At 51.1% G+C, this 19,852-nt stretch overlaps 1 protein-coding gene across 2 annotated transcripts in view; it reads right to left on the reverse strand.

Annotated features, from left to right (window-relative positions):
- CABLES1 (Cdk5 and Abl enzyme substrate 1) overlaps window positions 1-19,852 on the reverse strand; it is a 94,208-nt gene that overhangs the window by 9,453 nt on the left and 64,903 nt on the right. For both annotated transcript variants that reach the window (XM_058676864.1, XM_004579709.3), the window contains 3 exons: window positions 9,751-9,847; window positions 8,371-8,527; window positions 7,346-7,449 (listed from right to left, as the gene is read on the reverse strand). In XM_058676864.1, coding sequence (XP_058532847.1) covers window positions 7,346-7,449; window positions 8,371-8,527; window positions 9,751-9,847 — 358 coding nt within the window. The remainder of the gene's footprint in view (window positions 1-7,345; window positions 7,450-8,370; window positions 8,528-9,750; window positions 9,848-19,852) is intronic.

A 19,852-nucleotide genomic window follows, 5' to 3' on the forward strand; every position in this document is an offset into this window, starting at 1 on the left:
CCTAATGGACAGCAGGTTCCAGCAAGATCAGCACCACCAACAACCTAGCAATATAGAACTCCTGGTGTCTCCCTAATCCTGGAACCTACTCTAACTGAAAGCAGGAGAAAGGCTGTACAGACAATGGTGCAGCCTCAGCATGATATCACAGGAGATGGACAGTGGTAATCTAGAAGCTGAGGCTACAGACCATGGTGGAAGTCTAGCACAAGAACCCAAACATGGAACTCACTGGAGGGAGTGGCACAATAGGCTGCAAGCAAAGAGTTGTGTGCCAACTGCAATAAGTAAAATCGCATTGTAGACCTGTGGGTGACACAGCTTAGAAACCTGCCCCAAGGAGAAGACTCTGCTAATCAGAAGTGCAATGACCAAGAACGAAAGAAGAGACAGAGGCATAATGAATATTAGTGAAGACTCCCTTGTAAAGGAGCAAAACCTTTTGCTAACCTCAGAGTTCACTGAGGAAAATATTGAGACAATGGGGGATACAGAATTCAAAACACTTGTTATAAAGCTTCTTATCATCAACAAGCACATAATACAGAAACTCAGGGAATTTAAGGAATATGTTACACAGCAAATAACAGCAGTGAATCAAATGAAAGCTGATACCTCAGAAATGAAGAATACAGTGGAGCAAATTAAAAGTACAGTAGAGAGTCTCCAAAATAGAATGAAGGAGGCAGAAGAAAGAATCTCAGAATTAGAAGATATTTCCTGTCACCAGGGGGAAACAAACAAAAAGCTGGAAGCAGAGCTGGATCAGGCCAAAAAAAGTATTCAAGAATTGAAAGACACTATTAAAAGGCCAACTATAAGAGTTATGGAAGTCGCAGAAGGTGCAGAAAGAGAAGCTGGGTTTACAAATGTATTTAATGAAACAATAAGGGAAAATTTCCCTAATCTAGAGAAAGAATTGGGAAACAACACCCAGGAACAGGGTTGATCAAAAGAGATCTTCACCATGACACATGATAATCAAGCTCCATTCAATCGAACATAGGAAAAGATCCTTAAATGTGCACATGAAAAAAAATCAATTGACATATAAAGGAATGGCAATTAAATTCACAAGAGACCTCTCACAGGAAACTCTACATGCCAGAAGAGAATGGAGACATAATTCAGATTCTAAAAGCAAAAAATTGTTGGCCCAGGATAACACACCTGGCGAAGTTCTCCTTTGTCTTTGAAAATGAAATAAATTTTTTCCATAGTAAAGAAAAGTTAAAAAAAAAATGCTTCTTCCAAACCTGCCCTACAAATGATACTTAAAGATGTTCTCTTGACAGAGAAGAGGAATAGCATCCACTAAAACCAAAGGCAAATGTGAACAACATCTCAGTAAAATAATAACAGAAGACTAAATCAATGAACAAGCCTTTGCTACAAGGACAAGACCAAATTACCACCCATTTATGTTAACCCTGAATGTAAATGACTTAAACTCATCAATCAAACATCATAATTTGTAGACTGGATTTAAAAAAACAAAACCCATCTATTTGTTGCCTACAGGAGACATATCTCACCAACAAAGATCAGAGGAAACTATCTCATGGATTTGATTTTTTTTTTGTTTCATCTCTTCAAAACACTTTCTTTCTCATTAAATTATTCACTGACTCATAGATCATACAATAGCATAATTTTCTTCAAGAAGGTTCTCGATTTTCTTTTTCATTTCTTCAGTGATATTGGTCATTCAGTAGCATGTTCTTTAGCTTCATGGTGCTTTTGATTTATTTTTTTCTTCCTGTTGTTGATTTTGTTTATGACTTTTCATTTAAGGGGATGTATAGTAACCGTGTAATGGAGACTATTATATCCAGATGTGAGGATACAATGCAGTATGCATCTCTACTTCCAGATCAAAGATGGACTCCCAATGAAACTGTTAAGTATATCTTGACAATAGGATGCTGGACTCTCTGCCATTGTCCATGCCCGCAATGATGGACATATGATTGTATATGAAGAACTATAGTATAATAATAATATAGGGGAACTCAGTGGGTGAGGGGAGGGGATTTGGGGAGAGGGTAAGGGAAATCCCAGGGCCTATGGAACTGTATCATAAAATGATAATAATAATTTAAAAAAATAAAAAATCAAAAAAAACACAACATGACCTTCCACATTCTGACATGGAAAGGGGAGTGGACACTGTTCACTTCTTGGGGAAGCCCCAGGCTCGCTGCTAATGCCTGTCACAACATGGATGACACAGAAGCAGCAGCCAGCCCCAGAGCCCATGTCAGGTACAAGTTCAGTGCTAAGAAATCCAGAGAGCCAGACAACCAAGTCACCCGGGGTCAGGTGGTGATGGGTCAGGGAGCCTGCTCAGGGAGAGGACCTTCCTTTGGGTGAAATGGAAACATTCTGAAGTGGATTATGGTGATGGACACACTAAAAACCACTCAGCACCTCACTGGAAGGCAGGTGAACTGCATGGTAGGTGAATTATAATGAAGATGTTACCAAAAGACCCTCAGTTCTCCAAGGTATTTTATCTGAACATTCATGTCTAAAGTATAGGTCTGTACCTGTAGGTTCATCTCTTCCATTTCAGGGAAAGGCCTAGCAATTGTGGGAGTGATCCAGGACTACCTTTTTTTTCTCTCTCTCTCATTTTAAACATTTACTTTACTTATTTGAAAGGCAGAGTTGCAGAGAGAGAGAGAGAGAGAGAGAGAGAGAGAGAGAGAGAGAAAATAAGAGAGATCCATTCCACTGGTTTACTCCCCAGATGACCACAATGACCAAGGAGCCAGGAGCTTCTTACCAGTGGCTGCAGGGGTCCAAGTGCCGGGCCATCTTCCACTGCTTTCTCAGGGGCATTAGCAGGGAATCGGATGGGGTAAATCAGCTGGGACTCAAACCGGTACCCATATGGGATGACAGCGCCAAAAGCAGTAGCTCAACTCACTACTCCACAGCGCCGGCCCTACTACTTAAAACGAATCAGAAGCACTTCAGCCACCTGGAACCAGAGAGTCCTGGGAGCACTCTGCAGAGGAGAGGACAGGGGTCCAAGCTATGGCAACAAATTTACCCTGTGGGCAGGTGAGCACCTGAGCCCTTGAGAGAGAGAGAGAGAGAGAGAGAGAGAGAGAGAGAGAGTGTGTGTGTGTGTGTGTGTGTGTGTATGAGAGAGAGAGAGAGAGAGCATGTTCTAGGATACAGATACAAGACTATTCCAAGATTCATTCATCTATCCCTTTGGGGGCAAGCACCATGTCCTTCCTATGGGGGTGCAACTGGTCCTCCTTGCAGGGAGACCCCTATCTCCCCCGTCAGAGTCTTCCAGCATACTAGAGATTCAGTTCTAAGCCAGCATCCAACGGCACTGGGGAGAAGCACACGTGCAGGGGTGCATTCCTCCCAGAGCACTTAGAGAATTAAGCAAAGAAAGGCACAGGCACTTGGTCATGCAGCTCAATCCCAGAGAGAGTCTCTGGAGACTTGGGAAACTGGTCTGGGCCGAGTCACTTCCTGATGTCACCCTGGAGAGAGGGAGGGAGATCTTCCTGGGAGAGGACCCAGGTCCAGGAACCCATTCAAACCACATTTATTTTACCGGCATTCTCTCCTCTTAGCTGCTTCCCATATCCATACAGAGGAAAAAAACAGGGAAAATAAATGGAACAGGGCTACCTGTGACAGCTGGCAGGCTCTGCTGAAAAACTGGCATGTGTGGGGTAGGGAGCTGGGTGGCCATCTTGAACTCGGGGTCTCCTGCCTGCCTGTCTGCCTGCATAGCTGCAGACACACAGGCAGGCAAGCAGGCAACCCCGCTGGCTTCTGTGTCCCAAGATGAACACATGTGACCTGCTTTGTGAGCTTGCTTGCACTGGGGATTTGTTTTGAGTTTGGCATCTCACCTTTGTCCTTTCACAGGGTGTGGTCAGCAGGGATCAAAGGTGAAAAATTCAGATGTAAATAGGGGGCAAAAGGGTGCCATTCTGGAAGTTTCCAGCCAGCAGCAGTGAGTGACCTTTATACCATGGAATACACATGGATGAAGATATATCCTGGCTGGGTAATATTATCACTGGCTCTTCCCACCCCGCTGCCCCGAAATCTATCCAAGAACACAGATGCTCACCAAACAGCAATAAGAATGTCCACAGCAGTAGTCCCTGTGTTATCCCCACCTGGGCTTTGCCTAGATGCCCATCAGTAGGAAAACGGAGAGATAAACCAAGGAGTACTCAACAGTACCCAGCAACCCAGCCACCAAGCTGCTGCCAGGCAGGGCTGCTGGTGAATCTGAGGCTCACCTGTGTGAAAACATTGGGCAAAGACATAAGGCAGCAAGTGACACCCTAAAGTGCCGCTTACAGGAGGTACGGAACAGCTGCAGCTTGCCAATGGTGATGGGCTAGTACAGGAAGGAGCCCTCCCTGGGTTCCCAAGATGAGTTACATCGAGATCACAGCAATATTCCTGGACTGGAGCACTTGTAACAGGTACACCAGAGGCAAGTCAGCTCCGCTGTCTTGGGGTACGGTGTGACTAGAGCGGCAGAAAGACCTGCTAAGCGGCTGCAGAGTTGCTCTACTTGACAGGTGCCCCACAGCTGCCTCAGAGCCTGCCTCCCTTCTGGGACATACAGTAATACACACCAGCCCCTGGCTCTCGGGCCTGTGGCCCAGCCTCATGTTGCCTGCCTCTGGGAGACGGAGGGGAGCCCTGAGGAAGACAGGACCCCAAGGAGAGGGCCTCAGAGGTCAGGGGGAGGAGGGCAGGGCAGCAAACAGAACCAGCCTGTGACCCACCGAGCCAGCTGGAGACCTGCAGAACAGCTTTGTACCCCAGCAGCAGGTGGAGGCAGGCAGCCTGGCTTCATGGGTTTGGGGGCTGGCATGCTGCCCATGGTCAGAGAATGTGCTGAGCCGTGCTGGGCCTGTGCCCATAGCACGCCCCACATGCACTAGGGGTCAAGGCCCTTTTACAGAGGCCCTTTGACAACTTGGCTCCACTAACCCTGCAGCTCCTCTAACCTGGGGCTGAGTTGGTAAGCAGGAAGGGTTTGTCCAGAATCACCACTCCCGGGCTGTGCCTGCCTGTATGTGTGCATGGTAGAGGGAAGGGCATTTTTGCACACAGTCAGCCTCTCTCATGCGCTGGGCTCTTTCTACCAAAACCTGACATATCTGCCACTTGTCGCTGCTGAGTGCCCACCTTCCATGCCATTCCTCCAGGTACATCTCTACCCTCCCCAACATCTGCTGCCACTTTCCCAAGGCCACAGTGATATCACTGTCCACCTTTGCTCCTCACTCTAAGGCCCAGGGGAAGGGGAAGGGGCACTGTGGTTGCTTAATTAGCTCTCCATCCGACAAGGAAGCACCAAGCCTGGCACACAGTAGTGCCACAATCAAGCCCTGCTGAACGCACACACGCTTTAAGCAAACACAAGCATCTTCACTCTGAAGAGCACAAGCTGAACACAAATGTGTGAGGAGCGCCCTGGGAGGCGCACCTGCTTCCAGGGAGCAGGCAGAGGCTCTGGGTGGCACTAGAAGGTGGGCTTCCTGCATCTTATCATAGTACCACAATCTGTGGTCATCCACAGCTGCCCGGGAAATGCGGTTTAAGAGCAGTTTCACCCTCTGAAACGCAGGAAGCACTGACCGCAGGGCCAGTGTGGCAAAATGAGAAACGATCCCCTTGGGGACACAGAATGAGTAGGGCAGGATGTGTGTGCTGACTTGGCAAGCCTTCTAGCACTCTTTCCAAGCAGGAACAACCTCTCCCCCCGCCCTCCCCTCCTTCCTCTCTCTCTCTCTCTCTCTCTCTCTCTCTCTCTCTTTCTCACACACACACACACACGGAAGCACACACTAGCAGAGGTCAATGTTATCAGCCAACACGGCACATCTCCAGACCCTGGCATTAGTCATGATCACACCTTCTTACTCTCTCAGTTTCCCAGGACCGTTCACTCCAACAATTGCTACCACGCTTTGCCTACTCTCAGCTTTGCAATCCTGGTGCTGACTTCCAAGGGCGGGGGGTGTGGGCGACTCGGGGAGGACCAGGTCAGGGGGTCAAGCCTCAGCCCCCACTTCCTGTCTAAAACCCAGGAGGGCCTCCCTGGCCACAACCGCCCGCCTCAGTCACTTGGTGTATAAGGCAGGGGAGCACACGGAGCATGGTTGGTGACAATCCTTCCGTTGCTAACCTCGGCACCAGAAGCCTGGTCAGTTATTGAACGCTCGCATCATGTGTTAAATGAACAAATCAGAGTATGGAAAGGGGGCGCTGTGTGCCTGCAGCTTTGCTTCTTGTGTCATATACTGGAGGATACATGTGGAAGTGAAGAGCATCATTGGCCATTCCTTTTGTTGCAAGGTGGCATGAAAGGCTGACTTCTGAACCTTGAACTCAACCGCCAAAGGACCTCAATTGAAAGCGTTGGGCAGTGGCTGAGCCCTGACTCGTGTTTCTCCCACTAACAGCTGTGACTACCACTGCAGGCCCTGGGTGACCTGTAGGTTGGTCCCAACACTGGTGTCTGCTAGAACATAGGAAGGGACGCAGAGTTGCCACTCCAGGCCATTGGGAGATGGGAGGGCACCTGCTGGGTGAGAAGGAGGCCTTCAGGCAGCAGACAGTGTGCGGCCTGCCCTACCGGTGTGCCTTCAGCCTGCACACTGTAGGCTGGGCGGGGAGAGAGGACGAGCATCCCTCCTCCCCATCTCCCCTGCTTGCACAGCAGCCGGCCAGGGCCCTGGCTTCCCTGAGTGCACAGGGCTGTCTGCTGAAGCAGCAGGACAATAGCGGTCAGCTGACAGCAGAGTCCAGTGTTACACACAGAGGAAAAACAGGAAGCGTCTGTGAGACCAAAACAGCAAGGAAAGGCTTTTGCATTTAACACCCCCGGCGTCCTACTTTCACTTTCCCAGGAGATTATTCTGTCAGCTCCAGCCTAGAGCCCACATGGGCTCAGAGCACAAGGGGGGCCTCCAGTCAGCACAAAGCTCTGAAGGGAGTTGGACTTGAACCCCAGGGTCGAGCCTAGTGTAAGCTCCTGCCCCTGGGTGTGTAAGCTTATCACGGCCCCCTGTGAGGGTTCCTGGATCTGAGACAGTGGTCTTCACAGACAGTGGCCACCTCTCTGTTCTCCAGCCAGGTGACTAGAACCCTGGGAACCAAGCAGGTAATGATGCTTCCATGAATAGCCATGCTGGGGAACTCTGCCTGAAGGTTCCCCTAGGTGGAGCATCTCTGAACAAACTCCAGTCCTCTCCTCCTCACCTATCAACATGAGCAACCCACCTCCAAGGAACTCCAGGGTGTGGACCAAACCAGCCACCTGCCCACTGCTACTTACCATGTATGAAGGAAAGATGAGAACTCGCTTGTGCTTGCCACAAGGCCACTGGGGGTCATCCAAGAGATTCGGGTCATAGTCCGTAAAGTCTCCTAGGTCACTACCTGAAGATCATAGGCAACATGATAGTTAGGGGTCCAGGCCCTGCAGAGGGCAGCATCTGGGAGCAGGCATGGGGAGACTGCAGACAGGCATTCACAGGGCTGGCTTGGACTTCAAGCAGAGTTCCCTACGTGCCACTGAGGGGCAGTAGCCCCCGGCAACAGGGCCTCAGCCATTCTACTGTCTGTTTTGGAAAATGGTGAGTGCACCTCCCTGATGCAGAGCTCGCAAGAGGCAGAGTGCGCTTGTGGACATAGGAGGTGCTGGCCTGCAAACGCCCACCTGCAGTACCTGCACACCAGCTTGGCTGTCTGAGCAGCACAGCTTGGTGCCAAGGTTCCCGGGCTAGATCTTGTATCTGCCCGAGCACCAACTAGGGTAGCCACATGGCCCAGGGTTGTCCTTGACCACAGGCAGTTAAACTTGGGGAAATGACCTTGCCCCACAGCTTTCTTGTGCCAAATGCCTACAAAGGTTTATACAGAGGCACCCCTAGAGGGTAGCCCCAAGTGTTCTCTCAGTGGCTGGCTTGGCTCACCCATGATGGTATTCACAAAGGAAATGCTTGGATCTGTCCCTGCCCTTCAGGGCCCAATTTGCAAAAAAGAACAGAAGGAAAAGGAAAAGGCCAAACCTGATTCTTCCCGTCTGAGGGACAGTGAACAGAGCGGGAGGAGTGGTTGGGCAGAGGCGGGACGTCCGGCCACCTCTGCATGGTGCAGATGGCCTGGGTCTCTCTCCAGGGGGTCACCCAGGGCCTCTAGTTAGGGGTCAGTCACCTGGGGACCAGAAGAGCCTCCACAGCCTAAGACCTGGCTCTGTGAGCACCTGTCTCCATTCTGAACATAAGGAGACATTCCATACTACAAACCCTGGTGCTTCCCACCATGAAGTACCCAGACCAGCCGGGGGACAGAGGTTACCTGTGTCCAGGCTCCCCTGGGTGCTGCTTGCCCGGCCTAGGGAGAGGCTGCGGTGGCTCAGGTTACGGAACTGGGAGAAGGAAGAGGCGGAATCTATGGTATTTCTCCGGGCTCCGAAGGCATTTGTGGGTAACAGAAATTGGGTGTAAGAAACGGTCTAAAAGGTGGAGATAAAACAAAACAAAAACAAACAAACAAACAAAAACAGGCCAGGGATTATTTCCAGGCAATGGCAGCTTTGCACTCTAAGCCACGCTGCCACTCCAAATCAAGACCAGGTCCAGTTTTTTTCCCGTTCTAAATACAAGATGTGAAAAGTGAAATGTGCCATGACACTCCACATCAGATTTGTGTCCCAAGCTAACCTGATTTGATCTGAGGCTGAGCCAATTTTCACTGGTCCCTCTTGGAGCAACTACTTCTGCAAGGCGGCAGAAACACCCTGTGTTTGCTACCAGCTGCTAACTCGGGCCTGTGGGGGTGTTGTGTCTGTGATCAGGGCTGGCACCTCCCCCATGTCTGTTCCTCTGGCAGTGGCTGCAGGGGATGTCCAATTCTGTCCTGGCCTCGCATGTCTCACCCCTCAGGAATGAAGATAAAACACCTTCACATCTGTCCAGGGAAGTGCCTTGAATGCCTTCGTCACACCTTAAGCTCAGAGATGGCCTCACTCAGACAGGATGTCACAGAGACACAGGATGAGGGACTGGCTGGCTGCTCTGGGGGTGGGAGCAAGGAAAGTCATTTGCCATCCCAGCAGCCTCACTCGCAAGCCAAGGATGCTAGGTAATGCTTGCATCTTTGCCAGAAATGAGCCTGGAGAGAGTGTAGGAGCACTGCCTAGAACCAGCAAAGGTCAAATTCATCGTTCAACCCTGCACTTCTCAGACACCAGTCCAGCAGCTCATAGCATTGGAGAGGAGAGAAGAATGGGACAGTCCTGTTGCTTGGTGGTCACTGAGTAGGGCTGAGGGACTTCCTGGCTTCCCAGGACTCTGGGAAGCTGAAACACTTGCTGGTGGCCAGAACTCTGCTTGCTAACACCATCTGCTGATGGAAGTTCAACCCCAGCACCCCTCCTGGAATGTGGGTGGATGCATGTGTGTGAGACTCCTAAGCGTTGTACAATCAGTTGGCAAGCAGCACTAGCAAAGAAATATTAGTTGTATTTCTGTGTACCTTGGGATTGCGCCGCCTCCACCACCTCGCTGTTCTAAGGGATGTCAGCCAGCATGCAGGGGAAGCTGGGGCAGACACCGCCCTTCTTCTGGGTATCTGTTCTTGACCTTGCCCCTTGGGCAAGGCTCACACTGCCTCCTCCTGCTGCCCTCTGTGGTACTAGAACAGACCCAGAGGCCAGAAGCCAGGCAGCCTTCTTACCTTTCCATCGGCACCCAGCTCCACACCTTCGAGACCAATGATCTCTTTCAAACTCATGGCACCTGCTGATGGCTTCCCTCCATCCAGCTTCAAGTCCCTGGGGGGAGGACAGGCCAAAGAAAAAGGCTTTTGCAGGCACCTGTACGAGACATGATGTTCACGTCCCAAGACACAGCACTCACATGGATGGAGATGGTTACTATGGGAACAGCAGGACTTGCTCCCACAAAACTCACACAGCTGCTTTCATGTTTGTGATTGATGGGTTACAAGTGGAGACTCAAGCTAAGTAAGCATGGCATCTGGGGAAGGTGTTTATTTCGGTCTTTGAAGATATGCCCTTGGAGGATGACTCTCAAGGGAGTTACTGCATAACTTCAAGTTCAGCCTGGGCTTACTCTCTGCTCCCTTGCTCACCATGATTGCCCAACCATAGCCCCCACAGCTAGCCACCACCAGATGTCAGACCCTGGGCCTTGTGATCCTTAACTGTACCATCCAAACTGTGAGTGGAATTGCACCCTCTCCTTCCCAGAAAGCCCCTCGCAGTGATCAAGCAGCTCTAAGGTGGGGAGTAAGGTGGGTCATTCTGGCCTTCTCTCAGAGCAGGGTAAGGATGCTCTGGGTGTTTCTCCGTTCAGCCTAGACAGACCGACACTGAACCCCAATGGATCACGCCAGGCCTGGGAGCATCCCTTCCTCTCCAGCAAGGCCCTTGAACTCCAACCCGCTGGTTTCTTCTGAAAGCTGGGAGGGACCATCTCTCCTCACTGTTCCTAAACAGCCTCTAGGTTCACCACTGGTGATTAGGTAAATCCCAGCATGAACCCCATGGCCTGGCCAGGTGACCTGGCCAGCGTTTTCCTAAGAGAATCAGCTCAAGTGGTGACAAGCAGCATGTGCAGTTCCGAAAGACCTTCACACATGGTGTGAAGAGGACCCCGTGAGACCGGTGACACTGCTGTTGCTTTGTCTTGCAGAGAAGTAAACCAAGGCCCAGCTTGCCAAAGTCCCTCGGGACAGAGGCTGCAGGGAGCGGCTTGTGCATTCAGGGCTCTGCTGAGCACAGTCCACTACCTTAGTGCTGTCACCATGCCCGTGTGTCCCTGGCCAAGTTTCAGGGGACAACTTTCCATCCTTGCAGCAAGGGTTCTTGGCCTTAGCTGCCCCTTGGCATCACCAGAGGTGGTGGTAGGGTGGAGAAGGGTGTGCACACAGCTGCCCGGCTCCCTAGCCAGAGATGCTGATCTGGCCAGGCATGGGATTTGGAATTACAGGATTTGGACTTGCAGCCACTCTGGGGAGGGGGATGGTCTTCAGCGCCTGTCTCTGTGTCAGCCATGGTACTTGTCAGTCAAAGCCACCCCTTGGTGCAGAGTCCTCTCCAACAACCAATGCAAGAACAGATCAGATCTAAACTCATCACACAGACAAAGTCATCAGGGAAGGAAAGAGAGGGAAAGAGAGAGAGTGCAGGGATGGGAGGAAGGCAGGCTGACCCTAGATGTGGAAGAAGTCCTGGCTCCCTGTGTGTGTCATGCATGGCCGTAATGCCTGGGCCTTCTGTGGAGAAACTGGCTCCCCGATCCCAGAGCCTGATGAGGACCCCTGCACTGTGCAAGTGCTGCACTGTGCAAGTCACCTCCTTCGGGGCTGCACCATCACCAGCCTCAAAACATCTCTGGAGCCCCTTTCAGAAGCAGCCAGTCAGGCAAAGGAAAAGTCGGCCACTAAGCCTCCCTGGCTTCCAAGTTTGTATTTACAGGTTGTTGGACCCTCAATAAGGTTAGATTAGTGAGTGCTTCTCCTGTCCCCTACGCATACCCTCTTCAGTGACTGGGTTCCAAATGACTCTTAAATCATACTCACTCCTTCAGGACCACACAGACCAGTAAGGCCAGAATTGTAAGTGTATGGTTGAATGTGTAAGCCTCCAAAACCAAGATTTAGAGAGGCGTTTGACGGGAACTGTGTTTTCTATATCATCACAGGACCCAGGCCAGCTGCTGCAAAGACCCAGCAGACCAGGGTTACACAGGGTCACAAGGCCACCTGCTCCAGTGTCCCATCACTCAGTCTGCTACAACAGCAACCTGGGGCCACTCTCAAAAGATGTCCTGAGGCCACTAAGGACGCAGACATCAGGGCACTCTTAAGGGAAAGTGCCTATGGAGCAAAAACTTGCACAAGGCAAGGAAGCAGGAATACTCCTCATGGGTGAAAAATCAGCACAGGAAGTGAAGACAGGCAAGGCGGGAGGTGAGCTGGGATGACCCCTGGTGTCACTGAAGGATCCACAGGGCAGCTCACAGCTCTCCTCCTGTCCCAGAGCTCACCCCAGCATGGGTGTTCTCAGATCCTTGATTCCTTGTTTCCATTTTCCCAGACAGAGTGCATTGTTGATGGCTGAAATCATCAGACGAAGAGTGGGACACCTTCTCAGGGTGACACAGCCAAGGCAGGTAAGAGTGGAGAGGAAGACTGTATCAAGAGTGTTCCCAGCACAGTAGGTGCAGTAGCCTAGTGGCTAAATCCTCATCTTGCATGCACTGTGATCCCATAAGGGAGCCGGTTTGTGTCCTGGCTGCTCCATTTCCCTTCCAGTTCCCTGCCTGTGGCCTGGGGAAGCAGTGCAGGATGGCCCAAAGCCTTGGAACCCTGAACCTGCATGGGGGACCTGGAAGAAGCTCACATCAGATCAGCTCAGCTCCGGTCGGTCGCTGTGGCCATGTGGGCAGTGAACCAGCAGACGAAAGAGCTTTCTCTCTGTAAATCTGCCTTTCCAACAAATAAATAAACAAATAAATAAATAAATCTTAAAAAAAAAAAGAGTGCTCCCAGGGCAAGCATTGTGGTACAGCAAGTTAAGTCAACACCTGCAAACCTGGCATCCCATGTGGGTGTTCCACTTCCGATCCAGCTCCCTGTTAAGACACCTGGGCAGGCAGTAGAAGGTGGTCCAAGGTTGTGGACCACTGTGACACATATTGGAGACAGGATGGAGTTCCTGGTCCCTGGCTGGTCCTGCCTGGGCTGGGCCATTTATAGGGTAAGCCAGTGGATGAAAGATCTGTCTCTCACACCAGCTGCCTTTCAAATAAATAAAATACATGCACACACACACATTATATATGTATATATATATGAGTTCCTAGACAGAGCCCTGCCTGCACCATGGCTGAGACACAAGGACAGAGATCCTGGCCGGTGTAGGTCTGCCTCTTCCTACACAGCCCCTTTTCTTCAGGCCCTCCCACAAGGGAAATGGGACCCTAGCAAAAACAAAAAAAGAAACAAACAAAACAAAGAAAAACTGATTCAAATTCCAAGATTTCTTTCTGTGAGAAACTCCAAACTCCATTTTAAGGAAGCAGGAAAGGACACTTGGCCTAGCCTTTGAGATACCAGCACTCCTTCCGCAAGCCTCTGCGTCCTCACCCCGTCCCCTTCTGTTGCAGTCCCTGGAAGGCAGCAGAGACGGCTTGCCGTACTGTGCTGCCCAAGCTGGCTCCTGAAGTTGGACTGAGCTAGCTCTCTTTCTGTGTGCAACACACATAGAGGTTCAGAGAGCCAATGGACCGGCCATGTGCCTCAGGGATATGCTATTGTGGGAATCTGGGAAGTGAACCAGGAGATGGGAACTCTCTCTCTCTCTCTGGCTCTCAAAAATCGATCAGCCAAGAAACCTCCAGTGAAAAAGAATTCTGCACAAGTTTCAGGGCAATCGGGATGCAGTCTCCAAGCTTTCCTTCTAAGCCCACTGTCATGATTCTCATTCAGAAGTGGAATGGAAAAGGAAGCACCTGCTGAGCCCCTCCAGGGCAGCCCATTCACCTGCAGCACAGGAGGTGGGGCTCCTGAGCTTGGGGCCGCCCAGCATAGTCAGATAAGCACACTTGGGCCAGACTCCTCTACTCCTTTGAAAAGTTGCAATTTTTCCTAGAACTCAAAAGTTGATTGATAGTGCTCCTTGAAAAACTGGAGGAGAGGCAAATTCAAAGGCTTTCTGTGGAACTGGTTGAAATGTGTGGGGACTAAAGCTGAAAAGCCATGGCTGCTACTCTGAGTGGGGCCAGCCAGGTGATACAAGAAAAGCTTGCATTTTCCTAAGTCTCGTAGGGTTGAACTGCTCACGAGGACCGTGGATCACATGGAGTCCCAACGCTGCTTTGCCCCAGCTCTGGGTGGCGTGCAGCATCTACTTCTTTACTCTCAAGGGCTGGCTGCTCGTTCTACCTGGAGCTTGTTGCTGTCTTGGGGGGCTACAGGCAACAAGTGCATTTTGGAAATCCAGCACACTGAAGTTTGTTTTAAAACAAAGACTGGTGGGTTGAATGGCAGGGTGGCTAGGAGGTGAAGTGGATAGGGGAACAAGGGAGGGGCTGGGAAAAGATGGGGCAAGGAGGGACTCAGAAAGGAGACACCAAAGGGCATTCGGGGAGAGCCAACGCCATGTGGCAGTGGCCCTCAAGAGAGGTGTAGAAAACCAGGTTGGCCTGTTCTGGGGAATTGCTCACCCTTCACTGGGCAGCATTTCCCACAGATTCCCCTGCAAAGCCTGTACCTGCATGGTGGAAAGCCCAGGGACTCCTGCCTTAATTTGATGTCCATGCACATACACAATTTTGTACCTCTAAAGTCTTCAGACTGAAGTGGGTCACTATTTGGCAGGAGAGGGCTAAGTCTTGCCTTCATCCTTTGTAAAGGCAACATGATTTCTAGTAGTTTCCACTGCCAGGGCTCGTTGGCAGAGGCCCAGCAGGCTGCTCACTGAGCCATAATGCGTGGAATTGATCTTGATGGGGGAAAACAAGATTCCCTGTTAGATAACAGCAAGTTCAAGCCATGGCCTTTTCCTTAGGGAACATGATTCACGAACCAGACACAAGATTTAAAGACTTAACACCTGGGAAGTCAATGGAAAAAGTGTGTGATCCAATTAACTTGTTTCCAGGGCTTTCTCCTATCAAGAAGGGATTGTGCTGACTTCCGGCCACAAAAGTTTCTCTCGTGTGCTGTTAGCTGAATTCTGGAATACCAGCCAGGGAGTAGCACTGGGCACTAGTTCTTTAAAGGAAAAACAATAGCCTGGACACTGTGATGTGTAAATAATTCAAAAGCTGTTAAATATTAACAGAATGTCTAGGTTGTTCAAAAAAGAGGTAGAGGAGGGGGAAGGAGAGAAAGATGGCTACGCAGAAGGCAAAGCTTAAAGGCTGGATTAAGAGAATGCCACCTGTGAATCAATTTTAATGAAGATATTACAGATCCTCTGGAACTCGATGACAATAAGAATTCATCTTAGTGTCAAATGTCCCATTGTGTCTTCGGGTACAGGTCCTCATCACCAGGCCTTCCTGCCAGTATCAAAGCAGAGTGCAACAGATCCACAGCTCATAAGCAACAAAAATCAGCACAATCAACTGACAGCAGCTCGTGGGTTCAAAGTCCTGCGCCCCCTCCACCATGGAGAAGTGGACTGGGGACAGCTCCCGTCCAGCATTACTGGCAGGACAATCAAAGGGTCTTCATGTAGCTGACACCAAAATCTTTGTCTAAAGGCAGCTCCTATAAACAGCCAGATAATGGCATGATTCACTCATGAGATCATCCCAGATTGGGGCTGTGTGGGAATATGCTTGGTGTGAGGAAAGGAATGCGATTTGTGAATGCGTAATTTTCCACAACCAAGAGAGATGCTTCTGGAGAGAGCGTGGGTGGGGAGGAAGGGGAGATGGGGCTGGAGCCACACAGGGAGCACTTGGGCTGGAGGGCTAAGAATAGAAGAAGCTGTTCTCCATGTCACAAAACGGTCCACACTCAGGAAGTGGACCCGAGCAATGACCGCATCCGGATGCCAAAAGTTAAACACATAAATACCAAGTGCAAGCTGCTGATGACTTAAAAACATACTCCCGGAGACACCTTGCACCCCACTTGCGGTCAGTCAACCCACTGACCACCATTCAATCAACTAGGGTTCTCTGAAAAGGCCCGTCAACCACATGCATCATTATAAACAGATTTAGCATCATGTATCTTCCTGTTGGACCAGTTCACATGATCCCCAGTCACAAGTCACCTGGGCTGGATCCCTTTCTTCTGGCCAGATCCACACACGGCTGAACGTTGCAGGAAGCGCTGGTTCTGGTTCCCTTGAGCATAGGTGCCATGCTGGGATTAGTTCCGACCGAAGCATGCAGTCTCTCCTCAAAGCATGGTGTATGAGAGGAGATTAGCCCTCCCAGCACCTATTAAGTCAGTCGGACAACCAAACTAGCTCCAAGGCACAAGCAAGAGTCTAGGCCATAGTAATGGAAAGCCTGAGATTGAAAGGTTGAAAACTGGGAGGAGGTTGTTTCTCACTTGCTTTGGGGTTGATCTTCAGTAACATTTTTTTTAAAAACTAATTTATTCAAAAGGCAGAGCTGAGAGAGAGGGAAAGACAGATTTCCACCTACTGGTTTACTCCCCAAATGGCCACAGTGCTCAGGGCTGGGCCAGGCAAAAACCAGGAGCTCAAGTACTAGGGCTACCTTTCACTGCTTTGCCAGGTCCATAAACAGGGAGCTGAATTGGAAGTGGAGTGGCTGGGTCTCACACTGACACCCATGTAGAAAGTTGGCATCTCGGGTGGCTTTACCTGTCATTCCACTAAGCTGGCCTCTCCCAGGAACATTTTACAGGTCATTTTCTCATGAGTTCATCTTTCCTCTTGGTTTCCTTTTCTTTCTCAGGATTCCGGAATCCTCTGCCCCAAGTCATTCCTGTTTTTCACAATGTCTTCCCTCTTTCTTCATCTAACCCCATAAATGTCTTTGCAAGCTCCCAGATTTTCCACTCCAGCTGTTCTCCACGGTGGTGGCAGGGCAGCTCTGCAGGAAGGGCAGGCCTGGGAGTTAGGGGAGTGGTCTTGGGTACCAGAGGCGCTGGATGAGCTCTTTACCAAGGCCAGGGTGGTGGAGACGGGGTAGGGAGGGGTGTGGTGGGGGTGTTAGCCTGCCTATTTGGGAGAGTGGAGAAAGCTGCTTGCAACTTACTTTGTGTGTTCAGGGTCGTAAGCCAAACCACAAATCCACACTGGAGAAGAGAAGGCAGTGACTAATGTGGATAAAAGGCAAAAGGCTCGGGCCGACTTTGGCAACTATTAGAGGAGGGAAGAGGAACTGGTTTAAGCTGGGCCTCTTCCCAGAAAACAGTATAATTTACAAGGTTCACCCGAGAAGAGTGTTTACAGCTAGGGCAAGGTTTGATGTTACGGCCTCAGTGAGGGAGACGGGCAACATCTGCTTCTCTCCTCTGGAGTGGCTTCCGCCAGCATGCAGGGAGAGGTGGGATGTGGCGACAAGGAGCATGACAGAAAAGGAACCTCAGGCGGCCGCCACACAAGTACACGCACGTGCTGAGAGAGAAGATGGACTGGAAGGAAATGGCCTAAACGTTCATGGCGGTCTTGTCTAGGTGGGCGGGCTTAACTGTTTTCATTTCTTCCCCAATTTTCTTTCCGAAGCATGTGTACCTTGGAGAAAACAAAGTGATCCCTGTCTGAAGAGGAGTCCAAAGGGGCCTGTGGTGGCACCCTGCTGGCTCACCTCTCCTGCAGGCATTTGCCCTGTTGCAGCAGCTTGAGAGACAGCGATAAACAGCTCTGTGTCTGGGCCAAAACGGAATGGAAGCTGACATGTAAGGAGTGTCCAAGGCAGCCTGGTGGGGTGCTGGGAACTCCCCCCACGTCATAGTTTATGTGCTGCTCGTGAACTCCCTCAGGGTGACCCTGCAGTCAGTCTTATAGACGAGTAAGCCTGGGGTGAGCGAAGCCTAACTAGTCAGACTTGAGGCAGTTGCCTGATCCCACCTCCATCCCACACACAGGGACACGGCCTGGCCTAGGGGGTCTGCCGGGACTGAGGGCGAGGATGCCACGTGACCTTGAGGGTGCGGCCGAGGAGGAGCAGGTTTCTGGTCCCCATTCCCCCAGCGTCAACAGGGCTGTGGTTGGCTGTGCCGGTTACTGGAGTCCTATGTGAATTCCTGCCAGAAGACTGTCTGCTGCAGCCCATCAGGGCCTCCAGATGCCATCTCCTCCCAAGCCTGTGGTCTGAGCTGAAAAGTGTCCCTTCTCCTGGTATGGAGCTGGTGTTGCCAGAAGTGTCTTCATCACAATTATCCTTTAGTGGATGAGCCCAGGACATTCTCAGGGAAAAGTGGCAGTGTGCTGGAGTTGAAAATGGCTTCCCAATCCTGGGAAGTGTTTTGTGTTCTTTGAGCTCTGCCTGTAGGTCTGCTGTCATAAAATGCAATCCATCCCAGAGAATGATCAGTGGGACCCCGGACTCAATGGCTGTGTGGCTTGAAAGGGGTAGGCCTACCCACAGCCATAGCTTCAACCCAAGCATGCTAGGAAGTCCTGACATATTCCAAACCCAGGCACCTGATTAGAGGCAGGGTAAGGCCAGGCACCAGAAAGGGTGTGTGTGTGTGTGTGTGTGTGTGTGTATGTGTGTAGGAAGTGGTCAAGGAGACCCAGGCAGACAGTTTCCCTCATTCTATACAGAGAAGGGGGCTCCAGGTAGGAGATAAAACTCCTCTGTCCAAGTGGAGTCCATCCAAAGAGGCCCCCTGCTTCCAGCAAAAGCAGAACACATGAAAGGAACAGCAGGTGATCTGCCTAAACAGTTCTGTGTGCTGTTGATCTATGTTTGCATTCCATGGTGTTGGTTTGGAGATGTTCAGACAAACCAGGTGACCTCGAGGACTGGGCAAGCTAGCAGGCTGAACACCAGGGCATTCCAATGGACCTCTGGCAGGGACTCCAGAAGCCAGGGGCAACCTTGGCCACAGACCCTAGGCAGTGTCAGGTTCAAGGTGCAGGGTGCAGATGCAGCTGTAAGCAGGTGTGAGGATGCCTAGCACATGGGGTTGGTGACAGTGATGCCAGAAGAGCAGGTTGCAGAGTAGAGACCCTTCAGGGGCTGAAGAGCTATATCAAGCTACACAGTTTTGTCACTTTAGGGCCTCGCCATCTTGCACGGAGGCTGTGACAGAGTCACTTTGGGAGAAGTAGGGCCCCAAAGACAGGACTCCACATATAGGACAAGCTGGGGTTGGCCTGGGGGCACCCCGGAGACTATCACCAGGGTGGTGGGCCTGGAACCAAGTGGTGAGAGGAGCCAGCAGGGTTTCAGTCCTATTTTCCCAACCCTAACAGGAGAGGAAATGAGAAGCGAAGTTCTGAACTGGGGTAGGGGTTGGCATCTGGCCAGAAGGCAGGCAGGGCAGGGCCAGCCTTCCCTGGGCTGTGGTGCTGCTCGCTGTGGGCTCAGCAGGCTCCTGGGGCTCTGCCAGGCACATGGACATTTCTGGGGAGGCATCAGAAATCACCGGGTCCTTAAGGAAGGTGTGGGGTGGGTTAAGGGCTTGGAGTTCTGCAGTGCCCTCCCCAGTTCAGTTTGGGGAGGGGAGCACTGCTTGGTGACCTGGTGGCAGAGCCCAAAGCCCGGCTCATCATGTTCAGGAAGGCGAGAAGCTAACAGCAGTTCCCGACCCCACCCAAGTTCTGTCCAGCAAAGTGGCTCCTGTGAAAACTGGAGGTACAAGTAACACCTGGGGCAAGTCAGGAGTTAGGGGCATCAGGGGTGTAAATGGCAGCAGTGGCAGGAAGGGCTACATACAGGTAACGGTCCTGGTCCTGCTCCTGGGCATCCACGTGGCTCTCTCTGTCTGCCTGGAGGTCCTAGGGCTTACCTACCAGCCCCTGCTCCAACCCGGCCAGCAGAGGGTCCTGTGTTTTGCAATTCAGGACACGGTGGGTATGTACCCACTCCATCCTCGCTTGGAGCTGCCGAGGACCAAGGAGCAAGCCAGAGAGGACAAAACAGAGACCTAGAGGAGGATGCTGTGAATTGCAGGCTACAGGTGAGCTAGGAACACGGAACTACGTGCTGCCCAGATGCCTGTCACTGCCTGCTGTGGAGTGACCTCAAGTTGGCCAGGATAGTAACTTGTCTCAGCAGCACTTTGCATGCATCGTATTGGGACCCAGATAGACCCTACTGGTTCCTAAATCAGAGCTGCCTTGGGAGTGGCAGGGAATGTGTGCAGG

This window comes from Ochotona princeps, chromosome 18, assembly GCF_030435755.1.
Source record: "Ochotona princeps isolate mOchPri1 chromosome 18, mOchPri1.hap1, whole genome shotgun sequence".
In the NCBI taxonomy this organism is placed as follows: domain Eukaryota; kingdom Metazoa; phylum Chordata; class Mammalia; order Lagomorpha; family Ochotonidae; genus Ochotona; species Ochotona princeps.